The sequence below is a fragment of the Vipera ursinii genome (genome assembly GCF_947247035.1).
Source record: "Vipera ursinii genome assembly, chromosome: 13".
Taxonomy (NCBI): Eukaryota; Metazoa; Chordata; class Lepidosauria; order Squamata; family Viperidae; genus Vipera; species Vipera ursinii.
In genome coordinates, this window is record NC_139526.1 from 14,237,893 (window position 1) to 14,250,592 (window position 12,700).

Sequence of the window (12,700 nt, forward strand, 5' to 3'; positions counted from 1 at the left end):
ATCAGTCTAAACAAAATCTCTACCCTCAGAATAGATAAAAGTCACAAGGTGTGAGTTGAGCAGCCATATAAATTTGTTTAACATAAATAATTACAGTTCTACAGGAAAGCCAAGAAAGAACATTTGTAAAAAGCCCCAAAGCTTGATGAAACAAAGAAAAATGTCAGATGCAGTCTCTAAACTTTAGTTTATTTTAACATGGTATGTTAGATAAATCACAGTGGTGGCTTCTTATGGAACATAAAATAGCACTTGCTGCATTAAACTCCAATAAATTTATATCATAGAAATGTAATAGTAAATAAATAAAATGCAATAATAAAAATAACATCAAGCTGTTGCAGAGAAGCATGAAAACAATCACAGTTGTTTTTTCTGTGATGGGATGTAAGTAGTTGTAAAGTACTTAGTTGTAAAGTAGAGAGAAGTACCTTGAAATCAGATCAAAGTAGAGTACATTTTATTAAGCTCAGCGTAATAAATTCTGTATTATGACTGCCAGCTATTTCTAGATGACTGTCTAGAAGATATATGTGGTTTATGTAGCTAACATAAGCAATTTTTTTCCAGCATGCAAACAACCGACCTTTGTCTCTTAATGCCAGGGTGAAAAAATCACAAAGGCCTTCGCATTTCCCTGATCCATTGAACGAATTCAGTGCCTCTCTGAGTTTTCAAGAATTCTTTGTGATATTTGAGCGGTGCAGAAGTCACCGGAGGTGATTGGTTTCTGGATAAGTTGAAGCACATCACTTGGTGAGAATAATATTCTTATGACTAGATTACAGGATGTGATCAGGAGAAAAGCCTGCAAACAGAGACCTGTGATGCTGATATGATATGGTGCATACCAGCAAAAGGAATCTCTGAGCCGACGGGTGATGTGGTAGCGTAATAATTAATTGATACGATACTGCTAATCAGTTATCTAGTGTTTTCTACCGTCAGATGAATTTTCTTGGGTAGGGCAAAATACCCAACTCTCCAGCTATAACATCCGTGTTTGTTTCTTTCTTTTAAAAATAGTTTCGAGATGAGATTGGCAGCACTTGAGTTGATCTAAGTAAATCTCCAAGGGCTCTTTTCCTACAAAGGCCAGGATCTGGATCCGTCATGTCGTTTCCTTACAACGATATCATTGAAAATCCTGACTACCACTATTCCGAAACATTGGAAATCGACAAGTTGTAAGTTTACAGTCGGCGTACAGCATGTGCCTAGAAGGAACCTGGATGGAGATTTTTAAACTATTTTTTTTAAAAAAAATCCAGCCTTTATTATTTTTAAAAATAACTCAAGGCGGCCCACCGACCCTAACATTCCTTCCTCTTCCTATTTTTCCCTTTTTTGTTGGTTCTGCAGAAGACCTTCTCAAAGAAGTACTCACCGTTCAGACAATCCTTACACTCCCTTTGGGGAAGACCACAAGGAAGGAGGACAAGGCCAGAATTCACCAGTTCTGATACCTCTGAGTTCAGTCCAGAGTCCAGAGGAGACCAAATATCCACCAACCGATTATGGGTTTGAATTGCCCGGCACAAACCCACATGGAAAGGCATATGGTATGCAGTGCCAATGGATTCGGAAGCCGTGGGTATGGTTAAGAGGGTGTATATTATCTGAGCCTGCCTTAACGCCGTTCCCTGGCAAAATACATGGGAGAATACCACTTGGGGGTGGGGGAGAGATCATTTTCGGTGGCTGGGTTCATATGTTACGCTGTGATAAAATGTGATGAGCTTCTTTGTGGTTTAGCATGTTTTACGAATCCAGCCGTTTGGCCTTGCGAACCATAGCTTACAATTTAGCCTGTCCCGCTGTGGCTTACATACTAAGTCTATCGTGGATTAAGAAGATACATGATTCCAGTTTGTATGCAATACAAGAGGAGGAAACACTTCGTTCTCTATTTTTCTTTTCCTTTTTTTTATTCATCAGTTAATCCTTCTTTTGAGTATGAACCAGAACCTGAAGGGATAGTACCTACTACCAGCCCTGCTCTCAGTATTCAGGATGCAGACACTTATTCGGATGCATCAGAGAGAGGTAAGATTTAAGGCAATTCATGTACTAGTTGTCAGGCACAGAACTGACTGGGCAATTCTAGATTTAAAAAAGGTAAAGGTTCCCCCGCACATGCGTGCTAGTCGTTTCCAAGCCGAAGAGCCGGCGCTTGTCCGAGGACGTCTCCGCGGTCATGTGGCCGGCATGACTAGACGCCAGAGGCGCACGGAACGCTGTTACCTTCCCACCGTAGTGGTCCCTATTTTTCTATTTGCATTTTTTACGTGCTTTCGAACTGCTAGGTTGGCAGAAGCTGGGACGAGTAACAGGCGCTCACTCTGCTACGCGGCACTCGGGATTCGACCCGCCAAACTGCCGACCTTCTGATCGACAAGCTCAGTGTCCTAACCTAGGAAGGCATAAATTTCTGCTTATGCATGTAGGGTTGGCATCCTTCAGTCTCGAGAGGCTGTGGTATCGTGCTCTGGAAAGAGGTCCTAAAGCAGCATCTGGTGTGGCTAAAAAAAGGCCAATTTGAGAGTGGCACTGAGGGCAGATACAATCTGTCCCTTGTCTAGCCCCCAGGTTTCGCTGGTTTGCCGCGGCCTGCCGCATAAATGTCTCTTCGAATTGGAGAAGACCATGCTGCATCTTTAGCCTCCAAGCTGAGCGATCAGAGGTCAAGATTTCCCAGCTGTTAATGTCCATTCCCGAGGCCTTTAGATCCTTCTTGCAGATGTCCTTATATCGCAACTCTGGTCTCCCTCTGGGGCGCTTTCCCTGCACTAATTCTCCATACAGGAGATCTTTCAGAATCCGACCGTCAGCCATTCTCACGACATGCCCTTAGCCAGTGTAGACGTCGCTATTTCAAGAGTGTAAACATGCTAGAAATTCCAGGACATTCCAGGACACGTGCATGTAATGACTGTGCATTATTCATTGAAGCTTGCATACGCTGAACTCTTTTATTACAGTTAATATTGTCCAGAGGCGTAGCAGGCGACACAATTATGCGACTTTTGCAAGGCCCAACTTGCTTCATCTAGACCCAGACTATATGGAAGCAAAGAGGAAAGAAGGTCAGTTACTTATTTGATTTAGCTCTGCTGTCTTCCGTCGACTTTTTCAAATTTTAGAGGCTCGTTATAATTATGGCTTGTTATAATTATGGACTATTGTGGTTTGGTGGGGCTCTGTTGCCTCCTGCTTATGGGATGGCTCCACCCAAAGCAACTTACCTGATATCAACAGAATCATAATGGCTTCAATCCCATCACTCTCCTGATTTTATTGCCATCTTTTATTTTTGCAGAAGAAAAATTAATCCGTGATCTGTCCAGCATGTCCACCCATGAAAGAGTTAAAGCAATCCAGAAGATTCCCAAATCAATGAAAGAAAAACGTGAAATTAGGTAGCAGGCATATATTTGTATTCTGAGGGTACTTAACTAACGTGGAAGGGTTAAACAGGCCTCATTTTAAGTGTCAATATTTCACCTCTTCTTTTTCTTCTCTGCATCTAGGAAGAGAATAAAATATATAAAACACCTGTCCTGTATATTTGCATTCAGACGTTATACCTAGCATTTGCATACAGACATTTGTATTAAGACATAGAAAAAGATTGTTTAATTGAAATGCTGGGGAATTTTTTTTTATACCATCTGGTTCTCACTTTAATTTTCTCTCAGGATTAAAGTAGAACTGTTTGTTTTGTCTTTGTTTTGTAAACTACAAGTGGTTATAGATACAAAATTCCCAAATAGTCTATATTTAGGTGACAAAAGGCTTTAAACATTTAAATAAGCACGTTGTCCACATAGTTTCATTTTGCTAGGGACAAGTCAGTCTTATCTTGAAAGGAGGAGAATGAAATAGTGGGGGGGGGGAAAAAGTGATTCAAAACAACTCCTGGAGTTTTATAGTTGTTAGTTAAGCTAGTATTTTGGACGTGCTAATTCAGAAGGAGGTAATAAAAGTCGCTGAAGACCTTGCTTCCCTCCCTCTGCCTTATATTATGTTGCTGTGTGATATTTGACAGGAACCGTGTCCTAACGGAAAAAAAGAAGAAACCCTCCAAACAGGATGCTCATCTGAATTGCTGTACCCAGTGCTTTTACAACACAGCTTTGGTAAGGAGTGAGGTTGTTCAGTAAGGGCCTCTTGTTGAGAGGAAGAAGAATGTTACCTATTGCAAAGGCGAACAGGCTGTACTCACCTGTTGTTTTAGGCTTCGGTCTCTCAACAGCCCCAACCAAATACAGGCGGTTCTCGATTAACGAGTGAGCCCCCAATTTGTGTTGCTCGGTGCGACGTTTGTTAAGTGAGTTTGGCCCCATTTTATAAACTCTTCTCGCTGCCGTTGTGAAGTTGGTAACCCGGTAGTGAAGCGAATCTGGTTCTCCCAATAACTTTGCCTGCCAGAAGGCCACAGGACCCTGGGACACCCCAACCGTTATCAGTACGAGTCAGTTGCCAAGCGTCTGAATTTTGAACACATGACCACAAGGATGCCACAACAGTCCCCAGTGTGAAAGATGGCCAGAAGCCACTTTTTTCCCCCCAGTGCCGTTGTAACTTCGAACGGTCACTGAACGAACCGTCGTAAGTCAAGAACGATCTGTAGCCTGTCACTGCCAGCATGCTGCAGTGACTTTAGGACAGGAGGTCTCCAAACTTGGCGCCTTTAAGACTTTTGGGCTTGCAAGAACCTGGAATTCCTCAGCCAGCATTCTGGGAGTTAAAAATCCGCACGTTTTCAAGTTGCCAAGTTTGGAAAACCTCTGACTTTAGAAGGAGGAAGCCTCAAAGTTGGCCTGGGGGGTTTGCTCTTCGTATGGATCTCCAGGTGCTTTTCCTTGCCTTGTGAGTCAGAGTATATATCGTGAAGCCTGATTGAGTTATTTTTCAATGAGAAACTTGATCGAACCAGTAAAGAATTGGATGGTATTTAGCTTATTGCAGAGTGTGTACCCGAGCAGTTAGGGTTTCTTCATTAAATTGGGTTAAGCAAACCACGTGAAGGTTTTGGCAGGAATAATAATAATAATAATAATAATAATAATAATAATAATAATAATAATAATAATAATAATAATAATAATAATAATAATAATAATAAGAAGAAGAAGAAGAAGAAGAAGAAGAAGAAGAAGAAGAAGAAGAAGAAGAAGAAGAAGAAGAAGAAGAAGAAGAAGTAGTTTGAAGGGACCTTGGAGGTCTTCTAGTCCAACCCCCTGCTCAGGCAGGAAACCCTATACCATTTCAGGCAAATGGCTGCCCAGTCTCTTCTTAAAAATTTCCAGTGTTGGAGCATTCACAGCTTCTGGAGGCAAGTTGTTCCACTGGTTAATTGTTCTCACTGCCAGGAAATTTCTCCTTAGTTCTAGGTTGCTTCTCTCCTTAGTTAGTTTCCATCCGTTGCTTCTTCTCCTGCCTTCAGGTGCTTTGGAGAATAGCTTGACTCCCTCTTTTTTGGGGCAGCCTCTGAGCTATTGGAACGCTGCTATCATGTCCCCCCTCACCCTTCATAGAAAAGATGATCAACTGCTATTGAAAACAGAAACGGATGCTGTACTTAACCAAGTCCCCTGTTTGTTATTTGGTTTCCCTCTCCTAGTCCTTCCGTCAGTTAAAGAGCAGCGTTGTCGACTGCCTTCAGCTCTTCCAGTTTTGGCAGAAAACGCTCAAGGACATTGGCAGCCAATTTGGGACCAGCATCCATTCCTACTTTGTGTTCCTGACGTGGCTTCTCATGTTCAACATTTTCTCATTCCTCGTCAACTTCAGCTTTCTTGCAGTCCCTCAGCTCGTCGCAGCCCAGCCAAATCACCTTTCCTTCACCAGTCTGGAGTTTTTGACCGGAGCTGTACGTGGGTTTATAAAATGAACATATATATATGTGTATATGTATATGTATATGTATATGTATATGTATATGTATATATGTATATATGTATATATATATATATATATATGTGTGTGTGTGTGTGTGTGTGTGTGTGTGTGTGTGTGTGTGTGTGTAAATTTTTTGGATTGCTAACAAAGAATTAAAGGGAGACTGATATGCATTTCAAACTTATTTGTTCTCATCAGTCAGCCACACCCTTCTGAGATTTGAACCTGGGCTGATTGCACATTGGGCAGTAATACTTAACAAACATTTAACATATTATATATACATATATATATATATATATATATATATATATATATATATATATGTGTGTGTGTGTGTGTATATATATATATATATATAGAGAGAGAGAGAGAGAGTGAGAGAGAGTGAGTGTGTGTGTGTGTGTGTGTGTGTGTGTGTGCTGGACTTTCCGTTTTTTTCTTCATAAACCAATTGGATTGGTGGTTTAGTTGTGGTTTATTGATTCAGCCACTGTTGGCTGGATGCATTTGACTTGCTAAGCCGTGAATCATGGTTTTCGTAGACTTCAGCTTTAGCAATAGAGGAAAAACTTTGGAGCTGAGGGTTGAAATGAGGGCTCTTCGGTGCTCTCTGAGCTTGGTTGTTTGCTTGTAGCTTTTTTCCTTACCCAAACCAGGTAACAACATCAGTCCTTGCAGTCAGGACGATACCTAGTTTGGGTAATGAAACGTCTGCAAGAAAGCAAACATTTCTCAGAGAGCGCCAAGCGGCCCTCCCTTCAGTGTTTGGATTCAGACAACATGCTAAACCCAGCATGCAAACCACTGCATGTTTTAGTATGATTTGTGACTCTTATTTGCCTGTTAAAGAAAGACGGTTTAAAGCAGGGGTGTCAAACTCAATTTCATTGAGGGCCGCATCAGCATTGCGGTTGCCCTCAGGGGGCCGGGTGGGCGTGGCCTGGGTGGGCGTGGCCTACTGGGTGGGCGTGGCCAGAGTGCTTATGGCCTACTGGGTGGGCGTGGCCAGCTCTACATCGTTCGCATCAAGGGTGCCTATGGGGGCCTGGGCAGGAGTGGGACAGATCTGAGGGTCTCTGGCAGAAGGAGGGTCTCTGGGCCAGGGCCAAGGCAGTGGGGGCCGTTCCCTCACTGTTTCCAGGATGGATTCGCGGGCCGCATGAAACCACTTCGCGGGCCGGATCCGGCCCCCGGGCCTTGTGTTTGACAAGTCTGGTTTAAAGGGAAGTGTCCCAAAATGAGGTTCCTTTTACTTTAAGGCAAGATGGGCAGCAAATTAGTCAGTCAATCAAATACATAAATAAATTTACAAAATAAGCTCAGTGTGAAACAGGCTAAATAGCAACGAAATCTTCTCTGCCTCTATGGGGAGGGAAGAGTATTAGACAAGGGATGCTGTCAGTAAGAATCTTTTGCTGACCTCTTGAATTCTGATCCTTTCTCTTTTATCATCCTAGGGTTATTTCACAAACACGGTGCTCTACGGTGGCTTTTATACCAACGGCACAATAGCAAAAATTGAGAACGCCTCGCCGTATTACATGCAACTGGCTTACATTTTCACAATTGGGATTTATTTTATCATCTGCTTTCTGAGCTTGATCTACAGGTATGTTGGTTAAAGCGGGGGTCCCCAACCCCCGCGGCATGCCAGCAACCGGTCCGCACAAAACAAGCAAAGCCCCGTCCGCGGGATGCAGGCAGCACACAAAACCACGCACTCTCCGGTCCGCGGAAAAACCTTTCTCCACGGAACCGGTCCCTGGTGCCCAAAAGGTTGGGGAACTCTGGTTTATGGCACAAAATATTGGATAAAATTTGCTGAATTTCAGTTACATAGGAGTCCCGGATTTTGGATGCCTTCTGTAAGGAAGCCCATCTGAGGCATCTAAATTCAAAAATTGCTAACCTACCGTGCAGCGTTTCACTCAGTTAAAGGTTGATTTTATTTATTTTATTTATTTAATTGATTTTATATACCGCCCTATTCCCGAAGGACTCAGGTCGGTTTACAGGGCGAATTAAAACAAAACAAATAAATACAATTAAAATAGAATTAAATTAAAACTAGCCCACAATTAAAACAAATTAAAATTTAAAATTTAAAGTTAAATTAAAAACCCCTCAGTCCAGGCCGGAAAGATCAAATAACCAAGTTTTCAGGTTACAGACACAAGAGGTTTAGTAGATTATCGCCTCCAAATAATCTCTCCTAAAATGGATGCTCTTTTTTTCTTTTCTTTTCTTTTTTTTTAAAGAATGAAAAGCAAAAAAGGAACAGCCAGGGCAACTTACAGCTTCATGTATTGTGAAACAATTTACTTTTTTCAAATAAATGTCATTAGGCCCTTCCTTTAATTCTGTTCCTTGTTTCATTATTGTGTTGCTTGTAATTGGACCCGGACACAGAGCCTGTCCCTAGCAGTTGCCTTGGAGACAGGATGGGCCCTAAGAATGCTGGTTTGCCACAATGGCAGTGCAGGCAGAGACCTGCGTACAAGCTAGAGTGCCTTGACATAAGCTGCAATACAGCTAATCCAAACAATTTATGTTTTCAGCTTAGTGGAGTAGTTTTCAGTGGAACGCACACACACACACACACACACAGACACACACGTCATTGGCTATCTAATCCAAGGCTTTTCAACCTTTTCACAGATTGTACCACTTTTAGGACATGACAATATTCGAGTACCGCCAGTGCTTAGCAAGGTGTCAAAAACTTGATGGCTAAAAAAAAAGAAAAAGAAAGGGTGGGGATTTGGAGCTTTACAGGTTAGATTCACTTGTTGTTATAGAAATGGCTAGTTTGTAATACTATGGAAAAGTAAAACGTTGAGGTTCGTTGTTAATCCTCCTGCAACAGATTATGTATATGAACCAGATTATGTATATGTATAATAGCTAAACATATGAAATTTGCATAACTTAAGTAAACAAAAGGGCAGATTTTAAAAGACAAGATTCAAATTTTATTAAATGTAAAATTAGAGCTTAAAAAGCTATTGCGGGCAAACAGCTGAATAATGTTATGAATTGGATCTTTCTCCTTATCCATTTTTTAAAAAAAATGATGTATACACTTTAGACCAGGGGTGTCAAACTGCCAGCCTGCGGGCCAGATGCATCATGCTGAAACCGCGCCCATCCCATTGCCAGCAATGGAAAAAAAGTTGCGATACGTCGTGATATGGCTCTTGCTCCATTCACTTGCTCCATTCTTTTGCTCCCTTCACTCACACGTTGCTCGCAAAAGCTTCTCTCTTGCTCCATTCACACCCCCTTCGCTCGCAAAGGCTGCTCGCTCGCTCTCTCCTCACTGCTTCGCTAACAAAAGCCTCTTTTTTCTCTCTCTTTCTCCGTGTGGTTTTTTCCCCCTCTCCTGCCAAAACCTCCTTTTATAGCTTCTCCTCTCTCTTCCTCTTCTTCCTTTTCTCTTCCGATTGTGCCGGAAGCTCCAATCAGCATTCATATCACCAGTTGAAAAGCCCTGATCTAATCTACCAAGGCATTAGCCAATTCTGCCGAATCTCATTAAATTGAAAAAAAGTATGTACAGTGGTATGCCACTACTCATCCTTTCCGGGGAGGAGTGACGAGTACCGAAAATGATGACTACCAAATAAATTTTTCCCATAAGGAATAATGTAGTGAGTCAGAAGGTAGTTGACACCGACAAGTTCTAGTTTGTGCCCTGAATACCAAAGAAACAATGGTTCCCGGGACAAAATGTTCGTGTCAAAATTAATTTGGTACCAAATTTGACAAGGTTCAAAGCAATTGAGTGCCAAGACATCACGCCTTTGCATATTAACTTTTAGGGCCCCTGCCAAGGACCGTCCGCTGCCGGCCGGCCAGCAATTCGCAGAGCAAATTATAAACCAGATTGAAAGGATAACATTCCAAATGACATTTATGCATTTTTTTCCCCATTGCGGCTGTGCAAAGCGTACTTCAAGTTGTGTGCCACCCTTTCTCTTTCCCCCTTGCCCCTCTCATGTCACTGCAGCATGGCGAAATCCTTCCGTAATAACATTGTGATGCCTCAAGCGCATTCGGGAAACGCCGCCAAGCTTCTTTGCATCTGGGACTTCAGTGTGATGGGCGAGAAAGCCGTACAGATGAATCAGAAAAACATCTGCACGCAGATCAAGGTAAAGATGGTGGCAGTCCGGCTGAAATTGAGTTGACAGAGCAGAAAATAATTGCTTCTGTGGTCCATGGCTTTCTCACCATTCCTTGGGGTCTCCTCCTTTGATTGTCTTCTTTTGGGAAGTAAAAAAGGAGAAATCTTTGATTCATAAGATGATATCCATAAACAATCCCCCAAACTATCTTTTAATCTTACCTCTCGGTTTTGCTAATTAATTCCCAGTCGGATCTTTGGTGCTCTCTGAGCTTGGTTGCTTTCTTGCTGACATTCCATTACCCAAATTAGTTAACATCATCAGTGTCTGGGTAATGAAATGTCGGCAAGAAAACAACCAAGCTCAGAGTGCAGCTTCAACCTACAACCCCTCGTTTCAACCCCGAGCTACAAACCCCGAGCTTTGCATACCTTCATCCCGGGTTTATTCGGACATTCCACCTCTAGCTATGGGGGGTGAATTATTACCCCCCGTAGATAGGGCTCGCAACTTGGGGGTCCTCCTAGATTCACGGCTCACCTTGGAAGATCATATAGGAGCCGTGACTAGGGGGGCCTTCGCACAGGTTCGCCTGGTGCGTCAGTTGCGGCCCTATCTTAGCCGGGATGATCTATGCACGGTCACTCATGCGCTCGTGTCCTCTCGTCTGGACTACTGCAACGCTCTCTACATGGGGCTGCCCTTGAGGACCACTCGGAAGCTCCAACTGGTACAGAATGCAGCCGCGAGAGTGGTGCTGGGAGTCTCCCGATACTCCCACGTTACACCTCTGCTCCGTGAGCTGCATTGGTTGCCAGTTGTCTTCCGGGTGAGATTCAAGGTACTGGTAACGGTATTCAAAGCACTCCATGGCATGGGGCCGGAGTACCTCAGGGAACATCTGCTGCCGGCATCAAGCTCCCTGCGCCCTGTGCGTTCCCACAGAGAGGGCCTCCTCAGGGTGCCACCGATCAGAGAATGTCGATTGGTGGCCCCCAGGGGGAGATCCTTCTCTGTGGGCGCTCCGGAGCTGTGGAATCAGCTACCGGTAGAGCTCCGGACGGCACCCGATCTTCGCTCCTTTCGTCGCGATCTCAAGACATTTCTGTTTGTACAAGCCGGCCTAGCCTGAGGGGGAGTGTTGGGGTTGTTTTATCTTTCGTTTTTTAATTTTTCTGGGGGTTTTTAGCGTTGTATTCATATTGTTTTTAACTAGGGCAATTGTTTAATCTTTTTTTAATGTTTGTATTTGCTATTTTATTCTGCCCTGTGAACCGCCCTGAGTCCTCAGGGAGAAGGGCGGTATATAAATGTTATTAAATTAAATTAAATACTCTCTTTTAGTAATTCCAACTCAGGAACCACTGAGGCTTAGCAATAGCAATAGCCCTTAGACTTATATACCGCTTCACAGTGCTTTACAGCCATCTCTCAGCAGTTTAAAGAGTCAGCCTCTTGCCCCCAACAATCCAGGTCCTCATTTTACCCACCTCGGAAGGATGGAAGGCTGAGTCAACCTTGAGCTGGTCAGGATTGAACTCCTGGCATTGGGCAGAGTCGGCCTGCATTGTAACAACTGTGCCACTATGCCTTCCTTCCTTCCTTCCTTCCTTCCTTCCTTCCTTCCTTCCTTCCTTCCTTCCTTCCTTCCTTCCTTCCTAGCAATAGACTTATCTACCGCTTCACGGTGCTTTACAACCCCTTTCTAAGCGGTGTAGAGAGTCAGCCTCTTGCCCCCAACAATCTGGGTCCTCATTTTACCCACCTTGGAAGAATGGAAGGCTGAGCCAACCTTGAGCTGGTCAGGATTGAACTCCTGGCATTGGGCAGAGTCAGCCTGCATTGTAACAACTGTGCTACTATGGCTTCCTTCCTTCCTTCCTTCCTTCCTTCCTTCCTTCCTTCCTTCCTTCCTTCCTTCCTTCCTTCCTTCCTTCCTTCCTTTTTAGCAATAGACTTATATACCGCTTCACAGTGTTTTACAACCCCTCTCTAAGCGGTGTAGAGAGTCAGCCTCTTGCCCCCAACAAATTGGGTCCTCATTTTCCCAACCTCGGAAGGACGGAAGGCTGAGTCAACTTTGAGCCGCTCAGGATTGAACTGCTGGCAGTGGGCAGAGTTAGCCTGCAATACTGCATTTGAATCACTGCACCACCGAGCCTCTTACAGCAGCTGAGGGCCGCGATTGAATGCAAAGCCAGACCTGAATTCCTGCCTCCTGCTTCGAACTTACCTAACCTCTCTTTCTCTCTCTCTCTTTTTTTTCATCCTAGGAGACCCTTTCTGAAATGCGTGTTGAATCTCTGAAGCTGTCTCTGCGGCAAAGGATTCTTCGCTTCTCGATTCACCTGGCCTTCTGGTTTCTCTCACTGGGCTTCACGGTGGCTTCGTGTGCTGGCATTTACTTCTTTTGCCTGGTTAATTTAGAGGTCAGCTGCAATTCTTTGCTTTCATTGTTTGCTCTCTCGTGCCTTCATTAAATCGCAAGTAAATAAATACACACCGTTTCTGGGAATGGTTTTTAACAACATGACAGTGTATCCTTGACAAGGTGTTGATGTGGAAGGACGGATTCCTGAGGATGCTATATTTCTCTCCCACCCAGCTTGGGTGTAGCCCTTAAAAGCCTCTCCAAACCTTGCTGCAAGGTTTTATAAAAAATAAAA

The 12,700-nt window shown here is 43.5% G+C and overlaps 1 protein-coding gene across 1 annotated transcript in view; it reads left to right on the top strand.

Moving 5' to 3' along the window:
• Positions 1-12,700, top strand: part of TMC5 (transmembrane channel like 5) — a 30,601-nt gene that overhangs the window by 4,869 nt on the left and 13,032 nt on the right. The window contains exons 4-14 of the mRNA XM_083372767.1: positions 606-756; positions 1,027-1,187; positions 1,363-1,562; positions 1,939-2,046; positions 2,982-3,086; positions 3,320-3,419; positions 4,049-4,139; positions 5,627-5,875; positions 7,365-7,516; positions 9,917-10,061; positions 12,308-12,463. Coding sequence (XP_083228893.1) covers positions 1,114-1,187; positions 1,363-1,562; positions 1,939-2,046; positions 2,982-3,086; positions 3,320-3,419; positions 4,049-4,139; positions 5,627-5,875; positions 7,365-7,516; positions 9,917-10,061; positions 12,308-12,463 — 1,380 coding nt within the window. The 5' untranslated portion in view covers positions 606-756; positions 1,027-1,113. The remainder of the gene's footprint in view (positions 1-605; positions 757-1,026; positions 1,188-1,362; positions 1,563-1,938; positions 2,047-2,981; positions 3,087-3,319; positions 3,420-4,048; positions 4,140-5,626; positions 5,876-7,364; positions 7,517-9,916; positions 10,062-12,307; positions 12,464-12,700) is intronic.